The sequence below is a fragment of the Caloenas nicobarica genome, chromosome 1, assembly GCF_036013445.1.
Source record: "Caloenas nicobarica isolate bCalNic1 chromosome 1, bCalNic1.hap1, whole genome shotgun sequence".
Taxonomy (NCBI): domain Eukaryota; kingdom Metazoa; phylum Chordata; class Aves; order Columbiformes; family Columbidae; genus Caloenas; species Caloenas nicobarica.
The window spans coordinates 54019103-54040631 of NC_088245.1; the positions used below are offsets into that span (position 1 = coordinate 54019103).

The 21529-nt window shown below is 36.9% G+C and overlaps 1 protein-coding gene across 1 annotated transcript in view; it reads right to left on the bottom strand.

Moving 5' to 3' along the window:
- OTOGL (otogelin like) overlaps positions 1-21529 on the bottom strand; it is a 91312-nt gene that overhangs the window by 20630 nt on the left and 49153 nt on the right. The window contains exons 26-41 of the mRNA XM_065631869.1: positions 21366-21500; positions 20768-20911; positions 18995-19114; positions 16586-16702; positions 13650-13806; positions 13078-13104; positions 11036-11203; positions 9111-9389; positions 8080-8197; positions 6640-6719; positions 5437-5706; positions 3274-3947; positions 2422-2599; positions 1431-1573; positions 235-258; positions 16-108 (exon numbers count right to left, since the gene is read on the bottom strand). Of these exons, the coding sequence (XP_065487941.1) occupies positions 16-108; positions 235-258; positions 1431-1573; positions 2422-2599; positions 3274-3947; positions 5437-5706; positions 6640-6719; positions 8080-8197; positions 9111-9389; positions 11036-11203; positions 13078-13104; positions 13650-13806; positions 16586-16702; positions 18995-19114; positions 20768-20911; positions 21366-21500 (2727 nt within the window). The remainder of the gene's footprint in view (positions 1-15; positions 109-234; positions 259-1430; positions 1574-2421; positions 2600-3273; positions 3948-5436; positions 5707-6639; positions 6720-8079; positions 8198-9110; positions 9390-11035; positions 11204-13077; positions 13105-13649; positions 13807-16585; positions 16703-18994; positions 19115-20767; positions 20912-21365; positions 21501-21529) is intronic.

Here is a 21529-nt window from a genome sequence, read left to right on the forward strand (position 1 = left end):
ATGATATATACTTACTTTTCTTGCTAAACGATTGATAAGTAATTTATGTGTGCGTGTTGTTACATTTAATTTCTTAAAGCAGAGCCCTGAAGTGCTTGCAGGGGGCACCTTGAAAGAAAAGTGACAAGTTTAGTTACTACTGTTTTTCTAATTGTCTATCAGTGCTATAGGGAATTTTTTCAATATGTGTAATATTAATGTGTTTTATAATTAGTAAAAGAAAAAAGTACTCACTAGTTTTCTTATTGAATTGGCACTCTGTAAACATTAAAAAATATATTAGAAATGAAATTATAACTAGCAGTATTCTTCTTTGGCAAAAATCCATTGACTATTTTCTTTGTGTTTGAAGTTCTTCTACAATCAGCATAATAATTAAACTAATTTAATATATTCCTTATAAATAATAAAACCCACACATTTTCCAGCTAATGTAGTGCACCTTTCAACAAACTATTTTTAGAAACTCATTGCAGCTCATATGTACCATATCTCAGCTGGCTTTTAACATTGAGAGCAACTCATTGCCAGCATCACAAGACTCAGCATATGCTGCAAAGCCCTTTCAAAAAATATTTCATAAAGAACTGCACCTCCAGATTTCTAAAGCCTATCTGCCTATGTGAGCTGCATTCACACCTTCAGACTGCAACCAAGAAACAGTGAAGAGACCAATATAAAAGAAAACCTCTAAGCCAGTGTAAGACTCAGGACTTAAAAAAGAAGTGTGCAGTTGCCCAGTGACAGTAGATAAGAGACCAAATAGAGACGGGAAGGAAAGAAGCGTGATGAAGTTCCTCATCAGGAACTTGTTTATCCACAAAACAAAGATGGAAATACAAGCCAGTTGTGCAAGTGTTGCATAGGTTAGGACTCTGGACAATGCAAAGGAAATGTATGTACAGACTCTAAGGATGAGACTGACCTGACCTAAACTGGGAGTCTAAAAATATTAAAGTGGCTGCATCCCCCCCATAGGCAATGCAGAGAGACAACTACAAAGAACAACCTGTCACACTAATCCCAAACTCAGTAATACCTTCCTAAAAAAACTATAAAATATTTTCATGACTGTTCAAAAGATTTTTGTGTTTTGACCATATTGTAAAGTGCAAATTCGAGGCCTCAAGAAGATTTGTGGGTGAAGAGCCTGAAAATATTCAGAAGTTTTGTCACATCCAATAATTTAAAAGGAACCTACATTTGAATTTCCTTATAACATAATAAAACAATTAAAATCTAAACAGATAAAATTTGTTTATCTAGATAGCATGATGAAGCATGCTCCTTGAAAATTAAATAACTTGCCATTTTTCTATGGGTGTGGCTTTTGTCTCAGAGTTTTAAGGGATATTTTTGCAGAATTTCATACCTACAATGCAAAAATTCAAGAAAGTATTACAATTATTGTGGAAATGCAAGAGTCTTACCTGATTAGCAGGACATTTTTCAATATGAGCAACAACAATTTCTCCTGGTAACTTGACTAAAATGTAGGAAGCCATATTGCAAAGGGCAATGTTGTTTCCATCGAATGTAATAACACTCAGTTCTGACAGTACAGAACATTGACCTAAAAAAGAACTGTCATTTAATGAAGTTACCACAAAACCGAATGAGGCATTTCTAAAAACTTTCCGTTTTAACAATATTTTATTTCGTATTATATATGTTCATATATATTGATGACCTTGTTCTGCAAGGCAGCATACTGAGCCATAAGCAGAAGCAAGTAACTTATGTTACTCAGTGGAAATACCTTAACCTACTGCTGCGTTTCTAGGGTGGGGGAAAAAGTTTAAATTGGTGAAAATTTTCACTTACGTCAATGTTTTACAGACAATGTCAATGAATTCATACGTTGTCAGATAAAATACATGCATTAAAATATACATATTTTTGAGATACTGATAACAAGAAACTGATCTGTCCTATCTCAAGACAAATATTTAAAAGCGCAGTATTGGTTTCAGTAATGCTGCAAGGTTTTTAATGTGACTTCTCTTTGTTCTTTTTGTTCCCTCAGCAGACAGCCATCTGTAGTTAGAGTTAACTGAAATTTGGGGGTTTTGGTTTTCAGAAAATACCAGTATTTAATTTGCTTTCTTCACAAAATGTTGAAATCTCACCATTTCTAGTGAAAGAAATTCTGAAAAGTCTCAGCTGGAAAATGCTGAGGTTTATGTTGCAGATTTCATTTCAATGTTTTCATTCACAGCAAAATATTTTGACTGTCTCGACTGTTAATTCAAAGATACCAAAACATTCACTATATTTCATTCTGTTTTGCTGATGAACAGCTCTTTTAAATTCATTCCAGTGTTCAACCTCGTATTCCCACTGTAATAAACCCTTAATTTATTACTTGAAATTTACAGATAAAGGCTCTATGTTGTATTTAAAAATAAAACTGTGACTTACAGGGACATTTCCACTCTGGGCAACAACTGTCGGTGTTGACTTGAACTGGCATTCCTCGAAAGCCACAGTCTGGCTTCTGCACATCCTTCGGGCAGTTCCTTGAAAGGTTGTATAACACCCAACCCGTATTAACACATACATACTGGCTACATTTGTCAACAGGTTCAAGGTATCTTGGCTGTCATACAAGGAAAAAACAACCAGAATCAACTTTATATTAATTGCCCTTATGAAGGCCAAGTGATCATCGCCCTGCTCTGAGACAGGATCAGCATATCTACATGACTCCTCAACAGTTAATTTGGAATTAATTGTTTTTGTGTGGTTGTAATAGGTGAATACGAGGCACATCATTCACCCATGAGCTCGTTCCATCTAGCTTTGGTGGAATATGCTTGGTAAAGCATTATGCATTGAGGCTACATATTATGTTCAGTAATGATCTGAAGCATTTTAAGAGATACAGAATCATGCATTCCCATCATTTTAAACTCTATGACAAAGAAAAAAATGGGAAAAAAAGACAGAGTGAGATTATGCAGAAATCCAAAAATTTCATGGATTACGGCTTTTTCTGCACCTCAGAAATATATTTTGCTAGCTAGAATCAGCACATACTTTTAAAAGCCATTTTTTTCAGAGTGATACATCCAGGTTACAGAATATACCACAGCAGCATAAGAGCAACGATACAACAAACTTCTAACTATAACAGAGTACTTTAAAATATATAAATAAAAAACAAACATAGGAAGTATTTGAAATCTCTGGTATTACATATATAGCATAACAGAAAAGGACCGAAAAGCACCATATATTTTAACACATAGGGTTAAGTAAAACTGATCATACCACACATTCAGAAGATGTTACATCCGGAACTCCAGAAAGAGAGAGATTTTTCACTGAGGTTATATTTCTTGAAAAAGGTGAACTCTGAACTGCAGATACTGTCAGATAAGGCAAGGAGGATTTCTCAGTTGTGGTTGACTTTATCTTGGTAACATTTCTTTGCTCATGTGAAGTCTGACCACTTTCTAAAATATTCACAGTTCTTTCAAATGAGGTTGCGTATTTGACTTCTGAAGCTGTAAATGAGGTACTCTTTATCTCTGATAATGGATTTGTAGTACCAGTTGTTTTCATGATCATAATTTTTGGAGTTTCTTTAGTGCTCTGTGAAGCTTGAGTCACTGCAGGTGTAAATAAAGATTTGTGTGACACATGCATGGGTGTTTCTATGGTGGTAGGAATTGAGGCTGAAGCTGTATAAAACTCCAAATCGGCAACAAAAGCATCAGTGGTTTTTGTAGTAATCCTAGGGGCTACAGTAGTGCCAGAAGCAACTAATAAACTGGCTGAAGAGCTAGGTGGTATTTTTGCAAAAATATAAGGTGCTTTTAAGGATGTAGCATTCACTGTTGTGTTCGTGATCATTGATGTAGTGGATTGAGTGATGATTCCAGCTGATGTGGCTGATATTGTTCCCTCTTCTTCTGAAGAACTTACCGAAGAACTCTGGTTTCCTAGAGAAACAGTAGAGATAGGAGTGGTCTTAGGAGAAGGTGAAGACATAGAGACCCTGCTGGACTGGCTTTCTAAAGTGGCTTCAGGAATTTTAGTCATTAGTAAAGAGGGCATTACAATGGATGTATTGAACGCTGCTGAAAGGCTGGTAGAAGGGCTTATTAATGTAGAAAAATCTACAGAAGAAGTTGCAAAGTGTGGACTTTTTGAGGTTCCTTGTGTATCTAGAGAGAAAACTGATGTTTGAGCAACAGTTATATTTTGTGTTAATGATGATGTCATACTGACTGAGGGAATCATGAAGAGCTTGGAGTATGAGATGTCACATAGGATGGTACTGATGTTGATAACAAGATTGTAAATAAAGATGATGACCTTGTAAAAGAAGGATCGTTAGGAATAAAACCACCTGAACTTTGTGCCACAGGGTCAGTGGTCATTAACGTAGCATTTAGAGGTAATATCGATGTACTAAGAGGGAAGATTGGCTTCTTAGAAATTGATGACACTGAAAAGGAATCAATTTGCATTATGTATTTATTTCCTGTCGAGGATTTACTTGCTTTAGACGTATCAGAGACTGTTGGATTGACTAGAAGAGTGGAAGCAGCGGAAGGTACTTTATAAAGGCTTTTGGAGGCAACTCGTGGTGAAGATACAGTTGTTATGGGCAGAGCAGCAGAAATACTGCCTTTGATTAATGGAGATATCTGCTTGGGAACAATCACTGAAATTTCCACTGGAAATGGTTTTGGAGAAAAACTAGCTAAATAACTTAAATTTAATGATATCAGAGATGTTTTAGACAAGGGGCTTGCTATTTCAAAGTATGAAACTGTGATTGAGGAAAACTTGTCTCAAAGCCAGCAAATCTAGTAGTCACAGGAATTTGAGGAGCAGTTGAAGTCAATGCAGAAACAGGTGTTAGGTGAACTGCAGTTTGACCAGTGCCAGACCTAGTTCTAACAGATGAAGTAGATATAGGAGAAGTAGATGTACTTAATATCAGCTGTGAACCTAGAAGAAATACAGGTCTTGTGAAAGTTGCTCTGCCAGCCAGCAAAGCAGACAAAGACACTTCAGAGGGTACTTATGCTCCCTTAGAATGACTTACTGAAGGACTCCTACTCTTCCCAATCCCTAAAGGCAGCTCAGAAGTGACAAAAGATGGCTTAGAGGTTAAGGTTGTTAATGCTGAGGTAGAGGGAACAGTTCCTAACTGAACAGTTGACGTTTCAAGTGGAAATGGGACTACCACTAGGGAAGTGGGTGTTAATAACACGGAACGTGTTAGAAGAGGACTTGCACTGAGTAGAGTTATTGGAGCTGCTATTGTAATGAGTAAAGTCCTGGATGCAGTTGAACTGACAGTACGTGACGTGATTGCTGAAGCCTGAAGAACAGTTGGAAAATCTAAGGAAGAGATGAGTTTGGAAAGGACAGTAGGGCTGGCTGTGCTGTGAAATACATCAGAAGGCTCCACTGTACTTGGTAATGAAAGCGTTGAGTAGGTGGCTGCATGAGATGCTTCCAGTGAATAAAAGTCTGTAGTGGACTGTGTTGACATATTCATTCCCCTTAAAGTTGTGTTTGCCTCCATGGTTATTTTGTCTGTCACACCGACATGAGTTGACTCAGTCCCTGAAGTAACAAATAAAGGATGTATGTGAGGAAATCTCTCTGTGGTAGCACCCATGTGAGAGATAAACAATGAAGGTTTTGTTCCAATTGCTGATTCTGTAGGTGTCACGGGTATGCCTAAAAGGAAAAAGTCATGTTTCACTGTCTTTTATGGATTATTGATAAAGAAAAATAGCAACATCTACCTCTACTCAAGTCCCATTTAAATATTAGCAATCAGAGCACCATTTTGCTGAGAAGATAACTTGCCAATGGTTCCAGGTTATTGATGACTTTGAGGAACTCAACTAACTCAAGAAGTTTCCTAATTTTCTTTGCAAATGAAGTAGCTGATTTTTTATCATTAGTGAAAACTTTAATTTTGCAGAGCAGTTTTGAAGCAACAAGGGAATTCCATCAAAAATTTAGTAAATCCAAAAGAGTAAAATATTTGAAATAAAGATATCTTTGGAAGGTAGTATAGTATATAACTTTGTACTAGCAAATATCAAGCATTTAGGTATTGTGCTAGTAAATATCAAGCATTTAAGTATTTAATTCAAAACTCAAAAATAAAAAAGAGAGAATTAAAATGTAATTGTTATATTAAAAGAATACTGTATCCCCAAAATAAGCAAATAATATGCTGTCTTCACACACCAGAAATTATGAAATAGATGCACTGAATTTGTTAGTGTTGGCTCATCAACTGAGAAGCCTGAAATTTTTGCCACAGCAGTATTTCTTCCATTTGGGATCTTTCTCTTATACACATATGATATATTAGCAGCATATAGTCAAATATAGTTGTGATGACTATAACACCACCACAAAATGTTAAATTTAACACACTATTAGAGAAATGAAAGAAATCAACTTGTTTAGATGTTGGAGATGTACTTGGGATGACCGGGAATGGAGTCTATGTCCCAGAGAGACGTTCTTCAACAGAAAGGTATTCTGGCAAAGCATTTAACAAAAAAATCCCAAGAATGTACATTTGATTAAAACCTTTCCTGGGATCTGTAGAGTGATTTATAAGATTAAACCAATAAAATAAAATATACTTACAGTCTTCTGGATAAACACATTTAAGTGTGACCTCATCAAGGATCATGTTTTTGGGGCAGTGTGGCAAGCATCCTTCAACCCTTTAAAATATTGTGTAGTTAATTCTAAAGCCACAGTAGAAATATAAATTAATTTTAAATTATTTTACTTCAGCAAAATTAAACATTTGAATGTCTTCCCCATCAGAGTCCTGAGAACTTTCCAGTGTAATGGGGAACACAGCATTTTGAGGCATTCGAATGTCAAAAAAGACATTGAACAGCACAATTCTGTTTCTAAATTGTTAATAATCAATTGTTTGCATGGGCTGATGAACACGATAGCTTTGGACCATTCTACTTTCACAACCAGGTGGAAGTTCAGATCCCTAAGCAGAAAGGTTTTCCATGGGATGAAGACCTTCTCTACAAGACCGCTTTTTTACCTAGATACATTTGCGACATTAAAATATTTAGACTGACTCCATAGAAAGTCTCATTGTTGTGCACTTTCAGCATAGGAGAGCACAGACAAGTCCATATATGCCCTCACTTTTTCATTTTGGGGGGATTTTTAATATTATATTATTTATAATATATTAATTAATTAATAATTAATATATAATTATGTTCATTATTATATTATTACTAATTCTATTAGAAATAATATATTGATTAATTAATTAATTAAAATTAATAATTCTATAATATTATTTATAACATTAACAACCAGTGTACCCACATGGAAAAAAACTAAGAATAGCAACAGAGAAAATTAGTAATGTTAGTAATATTCCTAATTACAAACTGCATATGCTAGGGAGGTAGTCCAAAATTTAAAATACCATTGCTTTTCCACCAGATTTTGTCTCTTGAGTTTTCAGGCATTTTTCCTTTTAGTTTGTTGTGGCTCCATAGGTGCCAGGGGAGATCTAATGGAGACACGTCAGCCGTGTGAAATCCCTCATGTCACACGAATGAGCAGCTCCCAGTATAAAGTTCCTTTCTCTTACAGGAGAGGGCGTAGTCCACCCTTGTTATTCCTACAGTTTTTGGTCTCGGTCATGTAAACAGGAGAGGTCGTCATTTACAGCATCGTGAGATGCTGGTTTAGGATGTGAATATAAATCCACAGAAGGGAATAGCATTCATTTAATTTAATAGGTTTCTACTTAACCACTACCAGAAACGAATCCCCTGGGCTGTGTACAAACCCTCTTATTCTTGTATTGAAGGATTGCATGTAAACAGGAATATATACCGTGGGAAAAGAGACGCTTGTTACAAATGTTTTCACATGACATGCAAGAGTTGTTCACAAGAGAGATACTGAAATCTGGATGAGTAAAAATATATGTATATTGCAGCTGCAGTAACTTTCAGATAGATTATGGTACACATATTACAAAAAAAAAAAAAAAAAAAAAAAGTATGGTAGCAATATGAGCTTAATATTACTTACAGGGGAAGGAATTTACATGCTATTCCTTGAGGATCACTACATGTTTTAACACAAGGATTAGCACAAGATTCATATCGCCATTCACACATCCTTCTATAAGGCACAGATGCATCGAGTTCTGAGAAAGAAGGAAAAAGTATTATTTATTGATTGTGTAGTCAATAAACTATAAATTTATAGACTTTTATACATTGGCATTTTCAGAAAAATGAAAAAAAGAAAACCAAGTAGAGAAATTCTTGAGAATTTTCAAATAGGGAAGACTTTGTTCATTTTCAGTTTCAACTATTTTTAATTCAGTCAAGCTAAAAACCACTGAAGCTTCAAAGATACAAACAGCAACTCACTCTGTTAAAAACCCTTAAAATCTGTTAAACATAGTGAAGGTACTGCTGGTTGCAGAAGCAGTAAGGTTACCCCATTCATTTAAAAGAATGGTTATCTATAGCTCACTAACAAGACATTAATGTGAATCTTTTTATGACACCATATTCATTTTGCAAGAGTAAAACAATAAAAATATAGTTCAAAGATAAAGTGATTATCATATGTGCAAAAATTAGAAAATAATAGCATTTGGAGGCAGAGTGGAAGACAAATCACAGAATCACAGAATCACGGAATGTTAGGGATTGGAAGGGACCTCAAAAGACCATCTAGTCCAATCCCCCTGCCGGAGCAGGAACACCCAGGTGAGGTTACACAGGAAGGCGTCCAGGCGGGTTTTGAATGTCTCCAGAGAAGGAGACTCCACAAACTCCCTGGGCAGCCTGTTCCAGTGCTCTGGCACCCTCACTGTGAAGAAATTTCTTCTCATATTTAAGTGGAACCTCCTGTGTTCCAGTTTGTACGCATTGCCCCTTGTCCTATCATTGCTTGTCACTAAGAAGAGCCTGGCTCCATCCTTGTGAAGGCAGAATAGTAATTAAAAATAGGATAAAACATATTTGTTACTATTGCTGATGAAACACAAGTGCTCTGAAGGCCAGCAGAAAAAACATGCTTATCCCTGGGGATTATGTAGAATTTACCTTCAATATTAAAGCTACTCAAACGTTTGAATTCTTCTGAATCATCATACTTGGCCACTTTAACACCGGATGAGGTGAGAATGATGAAAAAGCCTTTTTTACTGTGCAGTTCAAAGGCGCTGAGCCCTGGACTCCAGAGGCCATGGTGGTAGAAGAAGGTGGCTCGTCTCCGAAAGGAGGCATTTGCCTGCCACTGTTCCAACCCAACAGTTTCATTGTCGTGTACATACAGAAAGTAGTTTGGCCTTTCAGCAGACTCAAGTGAAACAAGAGAGAGAACTTCCACAAAAGAAAAAAGAAAAATAAAATAGTACAATTTTCACAGAAAATGACCTAAAAGTGAAATTACAGTCTAAATATTGGCTCTTAAGTGGCTCCTTTTAAACAACTGCTTTTCACAAAAAATATTTTGGTTTTATGTAACATACACACAAGATTTGAAATGCAGAGCCTAAAGGAGACTCAAATGATCACATACTCCAGAGCCACCAAAGAAATAATCAGTTAGATCTATACATTATATATTATTCTCTAAATTACATATATATACATTATTATATATCCTATACATTCAACCTACTGCTACCAGCTTTTGAAATTATTCATATGCAGTTTTAAATTTGGACTTTCTCAAACTGGGACAGTTTTTTCTCCATTTTGGACAAACGCCTGACAGTTCAGCTATACCAAAATTTCATCACTAAATAATAACACACAAGTATTGTAGGAACACGCTGGACTTTATCTTGAGGCCAGGCTTTTGGTTTACATTCAACCATATCCAGCATTACAGTAAGAAAATTTGTGGCCAAATAAATGACTCAACCCTCCATTTGCTCTACCCATGCCAGAAAATGAAATTGAAGAAAATTCTCTGACCATTTAAGAACTTAGAAGAACACTGATTTCAGATTCGATTGTCAACTGGAATGAAGTCTTAAAGTGTCTTTAATCTGTATGAATACCCTCTCATTCCTCACAGATATGAAAACTACCTGTGTGCTGCACAGATATAGTGAATATTTTTCTTACGATTTACATCAGTTGGAGATGTACAAGACTGATTCTTCTGTTCTATGTAACTTCTCCTTTCAAAATAATATATAAAAATATAATTTCTCCACTGCAAAGTTGTCAATTGTTTGTGAATATAGTTTCAAATTTTACTGTGAAAACAGCCCTTCTCTATGTTGATTTTTGAGAGTTTGGGATTTTTCAACACATTAAATTCTGTGAGAAAGCAATGACTATATCTGTGTTGACTTAATTAGCACAAACCAAATATGTGTGAAGAAAGATATCATGCAGAAAGAAAAATATTTAAACATGTTTCTTTTGGGTTGTATAGCTTGGATCTGCCTCTGATCAGTGAAAAACAGAGTTTAGGAATAGCTGTTCACCTAAGAAACTTCCTTCTACATTGTATGTAGATGTTGCTCACTAACAATGCAGGAGACAGATCAGTTGTTTTACATTGCACATTTTATAGTCCACTGAAAGTCACCAAAAAAAAGAAAAGATAAAGCAGAAGTGATGTTACTGGAAACAAAAATATCCTACATTCACCTTCAGTGTTGGTATTTGCTGGATACATGTCCAAAATTTTCCAGTTTCCAGTTATACAAACTATTTTTTTTTCACAGAGAAATTCTATTTGCTTGTTGTTTGCAATACTTCTAAAAAAATCTTTGAAAAGTCAGCTTTAAAGCTGGCAGAAAGGTTTTTCAATATTCTATTCTTTTAAAAATGAGCATTTCTCCTCAAAAATAGAACACACAGTTTTGAAATTGGATGCTTCATCCTCACTTATTCCAATAACTAAAAATATCTAGACTGTTTGAGGAGATAGAGAAGATGCAGCAAAAATCATTCATATAGTTTGAAAAATATGTATTGCCATTAGCAAAATTGTTGGGAACACTTACATGAATCTTTATCTTTGAAAAGACCTGGAGTTATCATGAAACTGGAATATACATCTCCATATGTTCTAGTTCTAGGCAGGGGAAATATCCTTCTACTGGATATGTTAGCCCCTATAATTGTGTCATTCATTCCATAACTTGCCAAAATATAGGGTCCTTCACCAAGACCTAAGGGAAGAAAAATCAAATAGAAACAAAAAAATTCTACTTGTATAACATACAAAACTTAAGTCTTAGTTACCATCTCATTCCTCACAGATATGAAAACTACCTGTGTGCTGCACAGATATAGTGAATATTTTTCTTACGATTTACATCAGTTGGAGATGTACAAGACTGATTCTTCTGTTCTATGTAATTTCTCCTTTCAAAATAATATCTAAAAATATAATTTCTCCACTGCAAAGTTGTCAACTTAAATCTTAGTTGACATAATATATTGCCTTAAATATTTCACCATACCTGGAATCAAATTACAGCTCAGTGCCTCAAGGTATTATGCTGGAGTAAGTCTGCATCTCTCTGTTCAATGTCGTCCCTTTTTCTTTGCTTTCTGCCCAGAATACGACGGGTTTCCCTTCCTTTTCAATATCGTGCTCCTCACAAAGCTCAGGCACAGTATCCAAATATAAGAGGGGATGCCACAGGAATTAAGTTTGTTGAATGAATACTACTCTCATTCCAAGGAACTGTTCTTTACAGTACAATACTTGTGAGACTTGTGCATAAAATGCTGTAACCGATCAATTTCAAAATATAATACATCCGAGTTCTGAAATTTACCGTAGAACCACAAGCTAACACCCTTCTAGAGCTTTTCCCTGACTGCCAAGATACGCTGCATAGTGCATTAATCCACCCCCACATTGAATATGATGAGGTTATTAGTTGAGACATTAGGGAATACTAAGATCATTCAACACAGCTGGGTTACTGACCTTCACCCATTAAAAATAGAAGCAGTGTTAAACTGCATACACCAAGTCAAGGAAAAAGCCCATCAACTAATTCAATTGAGTTTTTAATTGAGCCAGACTAATCTCTTTTATATGTCAATGTAAGAAGGAAAAATAAAACAAAACAAGCCACTTCAAGGTGAAAACCTAGAAGATAATTGCATAGAGTGACAAATTTATGAGGTTTTTTAATTTCTTTCCAAAAATACACCAAATTAATTATTATTCTCATTAATCTTAACTCAGTATCATCACAGGTGCATTACTTCCACACTATTCATTTTTGGAGAAAAGGACTTGAGTTTCCTTGTGCCAAAGGCAATTAATTCAGCAAGGTGAAAATTCAAATGGCAATAGCCACATATAACCTTGTAAGATGCATGCTATGTGTCAGTATTTGAATTTCTTACTAAAGGAGAATTGTCTGTTTGTGTTTATATAGGACAAATCTCAAGTAATACATGAGGTATTGCACAGAAAAACAGTATTTTAGATATCCACAGCAGAACAGGAGGGAAGACCAAGTCAGTATAATGACATAATGATATTAAATAGGCAAGGAATATGTTGCAAACTGACATGCAATACCCCAGACTCATACAAGTCACCTCTCTTTTCTAATGGATTTGAAGATCCAGTGAGCTCAAGGGATTGTGACTAAGGAATCCTACCCTAGGGAAGGGGCAGAACGGAAAAGAGAGAACCTCCAGCACTGCTGCAGCTGACAGAGATTCTTCTCAGCACAAGCTGTGAAGGGTTTGCTTTGCAGTGTGCACTGTATCACATTTCATCTGAGATTCCAGACGTGTCATTTTGCTTACAAGGACGATGTTTGTTTCCATGCCACTACTGTCCCTGGACAGAGAGCAGAAAGGCCCATGGGGACTTGCTTTGCCAGCTTGCTGAGCTTGTTAAACTCACAAAATCAGGAGTACCATCAAAAATAAAAACCCTCTCTAACCTGTGAAAGATTTGTTTCTAGCTCATAGCTAGCTGGTATGCTAGAAAACATGAAGCATAAGTGTATTCAGCAAGGCATATAAATATGAGTATTAATCAAAGTCAGCAATATCAAATACTATGTACCTTGATTGTAGTATTCACAGTCATAAGCTAAAATAAAAAGAAAAGCACATTATTATTACAAAGCAACAACAGAATTTATGTATATCTGCATCCTAAAAATGTAAAATTCGCTTTCATCAGTGGAAGTTTCATTTCCCATGATGTATTTCAAGTCAGTGATTTTATTTTCTTAGGCTTTTATTCAGTGACATACGACTGTATTTAAATAAATGTGCCAGGACAGCAGACCAGAAGCACAAGTTATTCTATAGCTGAGAACCCTTCTCACCGTCAGTGAAGAGTAGAACAGACTGACGCTCTTTGCAGCCCCACATAGAACACCAGATATAGCCCAGATCTGGTACACCAGTGCCTTTACAACACTCCACAGGGGCATACCTTGACCACAGTCTCTTCAGTAAAACAGCAAAATTGGGTGTATAAGACTAACAACTAACATATAGACAAATTGAAATATGTGAAGAAGTATCTTTATTAGCCACATGCTTCTGTCATATTTGTATTATTGGGCAGCAAAAGGCCAAAGATGCCTCAAACAGGAGCTCAGGTGTGAGGCCAGCCCTGGTACCTACCACAGAGCGAAGGAGATCGCCAGTGAATTGCTGCTCCTTGCTGGCAGCACTTGTGGGCATAAGCTGCAATACTGGTACACAAACACTCGCAGTCCCCACCAAGGTTGCAGTTGCATGTATCCGTGTGACAATTTTTGACAAAAGAAGTCACATCAATCTGGGAGGGAGAAAAAAAAAAAGGGCTGGTGACTTAATTGCATGAACTGCACAAATTCCCGCTGCACCATTTTCATCACGAGCGCTACCTCCGTACTGACTGAAAGAATTTAACGTGAAAATAAGGCATTTTCTAAGGTTTGGATACTTTCATATATAAAAAGTACACTTTTATTATCGGCTTGTATCTACATTGCAGGTCAAGAGAAAATGTCGTTGAGTGACTATTAACACGTGTGTCTGTCCACACACTTGCTGTTCATCGATTTTGGACAGTATACTGAAGCTGGCAGTTCTGTGTTTTTATAAGGCAAATACTGCCATCTATAGTCATCCTGTCAGTTGTGCATGAACAACAAAATCAGAGCTGCAGCTCTGATTATCAAGTAATTAACGTAATCATTTGTAGCCGGGAATTTGGTCAGGGGAAGAAAGCTTGAGTGTGCTGGTGACATTTTGCAGAAAAATATTTCTGCCCTTATGAAGATTTTAATATCCTTTGTCCACAAACCTTCATTAGAATAGAAACCTACGTCCTCACTCTAAAATTCAATCACATTATTTCACGGTTTTACATGATAGGCTATTTCTTGGGGTTTAATAATCTTTTTTGTAATGTTGAGCAACGTTTCCAAAACAACATTCTTATTCAACACATGGAATGTTTAAAGCAATGCTGTTCTTTCATTTAGGCTCTAGTCTAGCTCAGTTGGGGAGCCCTCAAACGGCACACATCAGATTACAGAAATACCATCACAGTAACAAAGCAGCGCTTATCTAACACGGAGACAGCTTCTCAGCTGGCAGTTGCTAGAAGCTGGCAGGGATACGAAGACTGTTTTTCTGCCTTCAGTGGAGAGAGATGCCATTTTGCTTTCATTCTTTTTCTTGTTTTGAAAACAGGGACACCACTGGGGTGGGGACTGAGCATTAGCTCCATTGAAAATGGCTGTAATAGCTTTGCAAGAACCACCAAACAGCAGATCGACTCCCAAGAGCTCAACCTGTGTCTCACATCTGCAGGACGGTGTCTCTCCATGGGTCAGTAACATCCTGCTGTTGTGACAAACTGGGAGCCTCAGGTCAAGGCTCCTGCTGAGTTCAGGAATCATGGGGAAGATTTTTTTTTTCTGTGAGTGTTGAGGCTCCTCAGCCCCCACTGAGTTCAGCACTTAGCCGGGTAACCGCAACCCATCAGTCGCTGCCAGCCAGAGACGCAAGATATTTTCTCCATGAAAACGGGGTTTTCCAGCCTCAGCTGAACTATGAGGCCGTCTGTCCCAGCGACAGGAACTTGCCTCCAGGCACAGCAGGACCTGCCACTGCCCACACAGCAGGAGCATCTCTAAGAGCGTCGCTCCAAGCACGGCCTGAAACTCACATCAACATTTTCTGTTCCTTCCGTGCCCCCAGTGTCAGTCCCTGCTTGGGCTTTTTGCCTTGGCATCCAGTTCCCCACCCGTGCAGCCAGCAGTCGGCTGCAGATATCCTTGACAGGAGGTCACTTTACATTAGTAAGAGCTGTATTTTCACACACGGATCAAGAGGTTGTAAAAACACCTGAAAGATGTTTGCTTTACAGGCTGTCCCATACAAGATAGGTATGTGCATGTGAAAATACTTGGCTACTGATTAAATGACATGTTTTGCACCTGAGATGGATTTTTTAACATAATTATGCTCAATTTTTTTGGCATACTGTTTGCAAATTTAAATGACAACATGGATAAGATACAGAAAATGAATGTTCAAGAGGAAACATCTTTCTTTATGAGTTATAATAATACGGCTCCTTAAAAACTCTCAAAAGTTCCATTTTTATTTATTACTTTCCACTTTGAAAATACACTCATTGCTATGTTCTCAGGCATATGCCCAAAAAATTCTTTACATAGTAACTAGAGTCAACATTAATAAATCTCTTGGGTTAAGCTACTGCAACCTCCTCCTCAGGCAAATTCCTAACCATGTTGATATCAAACTTAGTCTTGAAAGTCAGGAGGTTCAGCTGGGACATCTGATGATCTCATTTAGTATTAATAGTCATAAAGAAAATAAGAGACTGAGATGAAGTTTTGTAGTGGTTCTTGCTTGCACAGGTGTAAAGAAGCACCTTCAATAGCTAAATAGCTTTGGGAGGCTAAAATCAAAAACAGGGAAAGATATATAGAGCATGTCTTGTGTTGATAAAGGGTGGACTAAAATGGAATAAAAGATTCCCACACAAGCTATTGTTGTCCCCATCTTGTCTAGAACAAACTTAAGGACATTCTTGTAACTCAAATCCCAGGCTAAGACAGGTTTTGGGAAAACAAGGACACCAAACTTCAGAATTTTGATAAAAAGCAGATGATAAGCTGTTAGCCAAGTAAAAATACCAATAATTCTGAAGCTGAAATCTCATTCGCTTGTATTTCTTTCTATATTGAGTAGGACAGTAAACAAAATACATATGAGTTAAGCTGTAGGTACATTACACAAATGCTTATTTTAGAATCCTGCAATATATACAAAAGCCATAAAAATGTAGTTACCTATATAAATAAAAGATATAAATAAAACATAAAGAGAGCAGAACCTTGATTATCCAGTCTACTAACTCATGGCTCCCAGTAATCACTATTATGTTTAGGCTCCACTCTTGAAAGGAGCAAGGAGCTCTGCACAAACATAGCCCACCCACACAGAGACACTTGCAGGAATGGCAAGAAGAAATTAATTACTGGAATTTTAATTTTTTTCCTACATGAGAGCACATCTTGGATACTTCATAAACTTACCACATTGCGACAAGGTGCAAAAACATCACTGTATAAAATTGAGCATTCCTTTTTGGCGTAAGGGAACTTGCTCTGATGTACCTCACATGGTCTTAGTGTTTCGTTTGGGCTCTTGCACTTAAAAACAAGCAAAAACACCACAAATGTTTTACAGGAAGGTGTGTTTACCATGGACTCAGATATACTATAGTATCATAAAATTCAATACCTGCACACTCAGAAAAAAAATAAAGTTTGAATGCTACCTTCTTCATCTTCCCTTTTCCCTGATTTGTTGTTATAATTGAAAACATTTGCACAAAAAAGAATCTTTGTGTTTTGTTCTGAAGTACTAAAATGTTCCTGCTGTCTGCTCAGCGTATAAAGACAAAATGTTTTCTTTGTGACACATTATAATCATTACCAGAGCAACCAACTGTAACATCACAAACAAATACATGGTCCAAACCCATCCCTGATGATTTTGCACTGACTTTAAATGGAGTCACACTACAGATGGCTTCAGCCTTGTAAGTTCAAATAAAGAAGCAGCGGTAGGAAGAGAGCAACTCATAAAAAAAAATAGAGTCAAAGATCATCATGATAACTCAAAAATGGCTGAGATACAACTCCCTCTCTTGAAGTCTCTCTTCAAGAAGAAAAACAAACGAGCAGAGAAATATAACAAAGTGACACGCAGCTCAGAAAACATGAGTTCATCCAAAACCATACGCTCTTGGCACAGCATACAAGGCGGGTAGTGATGGACTCGTAAGCAGATTTGGGGTGTCCTGGCACAGTTTCAATTGCAGCGCAGTCACCCACCTACACTGCCCTCCTGTGTGGATGCTCAGACACGGACATGGGGGGATGTGCTGCCATGGGGGGGTCCTGCTGCCATGAGGGGATAACGCTGCCATGAGGGGATAGCTTTGCACGGAGGCATAACACTGCCATGGGGGATAATGCTGCCACCACTGGGAGGGAGACACCCTGGAAGCATCCCACACTTCACAGTGCTAATGCAAGTGTATTTGCCAGTAGCCGAGTTGAGTCCTAAGCCTCCAGTTATCAAATACTTCTTTACAGTATTTAGATTTTGCAGAAAATATGACCAGAATACATCTCTATGAATGCCAAAAGTCTTTTCTGAAAAAATCCCCAAAGCCTACTGTGGAGGCAGATGAAGTGTCAAGTCTGGTGGAGCACAGGCTGCCTTTGAGGCTAATATTGAACTTAGATCCTGAGTTCTCTGGCAGCCACAGAGATCAGAATATCACATGAGATTTTACAAAAGTATGTGTATATGGCCACAAAAAGGCAAGTACAAGTTTGGGCTGCATAAGCAAAGGTCATAACATCCTAGAAGTTAATGTGTTATGCAAACACTACATACTTTTAAAGCAGCCACTGAACGGATAAATTCAAAAAGAAAATTTCATACACTTCATACAAAGTATTTACAGATATCTTTTATGTACCACCTTCTAGATGAGCAGTATAACCACCAACACTATATGTTTGCCTTGCTTGCTCACACAATTTGAACATTTTATGTAGAGCAAAATAGATCAAATAGGAGTTATGGAGGGAGGGAGAGAAGCCTCAAAACGTTTACTTCAATGTAGAATAGGTATTATATTCTTTTATGAGGTAGTATAAGAGATTTTCATTCAATTTGCTGCTGTGAGTCAAGGAGAAAACAGATTAAAAACTGGTTCTCACAGACATCTTAAGGGAGTGCTTTACAAATACTGATTTTTTGGGAGGTTCACAAGGCTATATGACCTTATATCTTCTCAGCATAAATTAATAAAATACTCGTCCTCCTGTGTTAAAAAAACCCAGTTGTGGTCATCCATTCTCTACAGCTTTTTCCCTCCTCCTCAGACACAATTTTCCATACTGGGTTGTGTCTGTCGCTGTTCTGAGCCTTTTCTGTCTCACTCCTTCACCACCACTGCTTTGTCAGTTTGTTCCCTATTTACAAACTACAACTAAAATTCACCAAGTTTTTTTTTTCATTGTTCAGAAATAAACTTTTTTTTCAGACCTTCAGATTCTATTTACTTTCAATATCCTGATGCCTCCAACACCAGAGATATTGAAATTATTTTTAAAATTTGGCTGAATCCAAAATATCAGAAGCAGTGTATCTAACTTTGTAGAAAAGTATAATCCAGCCAGCTATAATAGTTACCTCATATAGGGAAAAATATATTCTTCTCTAAAGAGATTGTTTGGTTTCATTTAAATTCAGTACATATTTGCTATAAGACATTTTTAACATATTTCACATCTACAGACATAAAAATTAAAATGTCCTCTTATACACAGACGATGTATTTAGAAAATCGCTGTACATCATGTGCTTATAACATGTTAATTTATAGATTAAAATTATCGGTTGTACTGGTACATAGGACTTACCTGCCCTAATACCCAGCTGTCTCCAAACACCTGTGCATTTCTCACCTCCATGTTGTTTGATGTAGTCAGATCATTTGAAGTGTATTTGTCAAAATTTCCACACAATCCTGCCAGTTTACCCTAAAAGAGAGGGATTATGTTTTTTACATATACTGACAGTCGATAATCTGTACAAATGACATATGTGGAATAAAATATTCTTAAACTGAAAAAGGTGAATGCAACTCATACTTTGAAAATACCTGACACTCTGCTATGCTTACAGTTCCGTATTGCATATAAATTTTAATAGAAACTTATGTTTTCCTTTTCTCTTTCTTTTTTCCAGAACCTGTCCTTACTGTCTGCCTGTGAAAAGGGGCTGGAATCTAGTCATATGTTTTTCTGAAAGCTTAATACTTCAGCCAGTCCAAGAGTCAAAAGTTCAGGTGAATTACCTCATTATTGTGAAGCCTGACTAGTTGTTGTCATTAAAAACTGCTGCCTCTAATTTTAGCTCACAATAGCAAGAACATTTGTAACAGCAGTTACAAAAGAGCTGTAACTTTCTTGTGTTGGGGTATGTGCTGCTGATGGAAGAAGTATATATACATGCATACACATATACATACATAGAGAAAAATACGTTTCTGCACAACAGTAAAATACGGAGTTGCATTTCTAGGGTGCTATGACTCACTCTCATGAACTCCTTTTATTTAAGGACTGCTGCAGACATTATGTTACTGGACTGAAGCCCCTGGAAGAAACAGTCATTGGAAACAGAAAGAGCTTGAAGTATTCGTGTTCTTGCATGCAACCTGTAGAATTCAGTTCCCTGCTAGCTTACTCAAAAACAGAAGAATTTTTTTTTTCACTGTGTGTACTGATGGCTGATATCAGGTTGTATGTGAAGTAAGCATTTTATGGCTACTAGGACCCTGCAATAACGTTGTTTTAAAAACAGATTAGATGGTCATTGTAACTTTGAGTTACACTTCAAAAAATCCGATGCTGTATTCCAGCATTCCAGTGCCTTCTCAATATGTGTATTCATGGTTGAGATGAAGCAGGAATGTAATTATTGAATGTGCAGATAAGGTTATTCTGCTGGGACCCAAAGACTGAGTTGCAGAGACACCAAAGCAGATGATGGTGTAAGAATGGAATAGAGAAGAACAACTGGCAAGAAAAGGAGCCTCACATTCTCTGCATCACGGCTGAGCCCTGTCACAGTACACTTATTAGGTTTAAATGTCAAGCTTTGTCTAGAACCTCTCCTGTATCTTGTCTTCTTAAATTAAACCCAAGATGTGACTCCATCTGTTCATCTTAACAGCCTCTGCTACACCTCAGGGTGCAATTCGATCATCAGCCTAATCCAATCTGTGCTACAAACCTGCTGTCTTCCATGTCACTAGATATGGAAGCTTCTTTTCCATTGGCTTCAGCAATTACGAAAACAATGCAGTGAACTGGGTAACTCAAAACTAACCCTCTCTTCCCACCCCCCGACCAACTCTGAGTCAGAGCACTGCATATCTGCAAGGCTGCAATGTATGGAGCATGAGAGTAAACGTGCCTGTAGGAAACACTCTGTCTCTTCAGGAGTCCGGCCATTAAACCACATTGTCAGTCTCTTCTTACCTGGGAAATGCTAGCAGCTGAACACCGTGATAAACAGCTGTATCACTGGGAAAGTTAGTCATGAAGAAAAGACAATCACAGTTATTCAATGAGAGATCATATTAGCAATGCAGTTACACAAAATCTCAGGTTTTTATTTTGGCCCACCTTCCATCGAGGTCCAACTTTAACATGCATCATTGTCTTCTTATCCCACAGAATTGTAATGTCCTGTTCTGGAAAGTGTATCACAGTATAATATCCAGCCTTCCAGAGCTGATAGTTAGATTTGTTTTTCTGTCCCCTTAAGGTCTTCTGACAGAAATGAATATTTATTAAGACCTAATAAAGTAATTCTACTGAGATATGCAGCCAAATAATAACAAAGTGTACCCTGAAGAATACTTTATATTTAGCATATAGCTGTATCAATAATATTACTAGAAATGTTCTTTAACACTTTGATATTTTGTCTTTTCAATTATTCAAGTTTGCTTTGATTTTGTATTTCGGTTTCCCTTTCAAAACCAAGTGGAAAGAAACATATGCCAATATGCTTTGACTGCTTGAGGCTTTTGAGCAGTCTTTGTAGGACAAATAGAACTTGGGAAAAAAAAAAGATTTTTCTTGGGACCTGCTACTTTATTCAGGCCTAGGCACTTGTACTATGTTAGACTGAGAGTTGTTTTCTAAAAAACACACTCCTTTGGAGTTGTAACAATGCTTATCTTAAAGGGCAACCCAAAAAGGAAAGAAAATAACTAACCTGCTTCTCAGAAGGTTCACTAAAATAAATCTCAGTGTCTCCAACAGTGATGAAAACATTCTTCGAGCAAACAATATCATTGTCAAAGCACTTTTTGTTCTGAGCAATTATAGATATATTTGAATTATCTGTGCTCTGAAAGATGAAGAAGAAATAATTTTGCT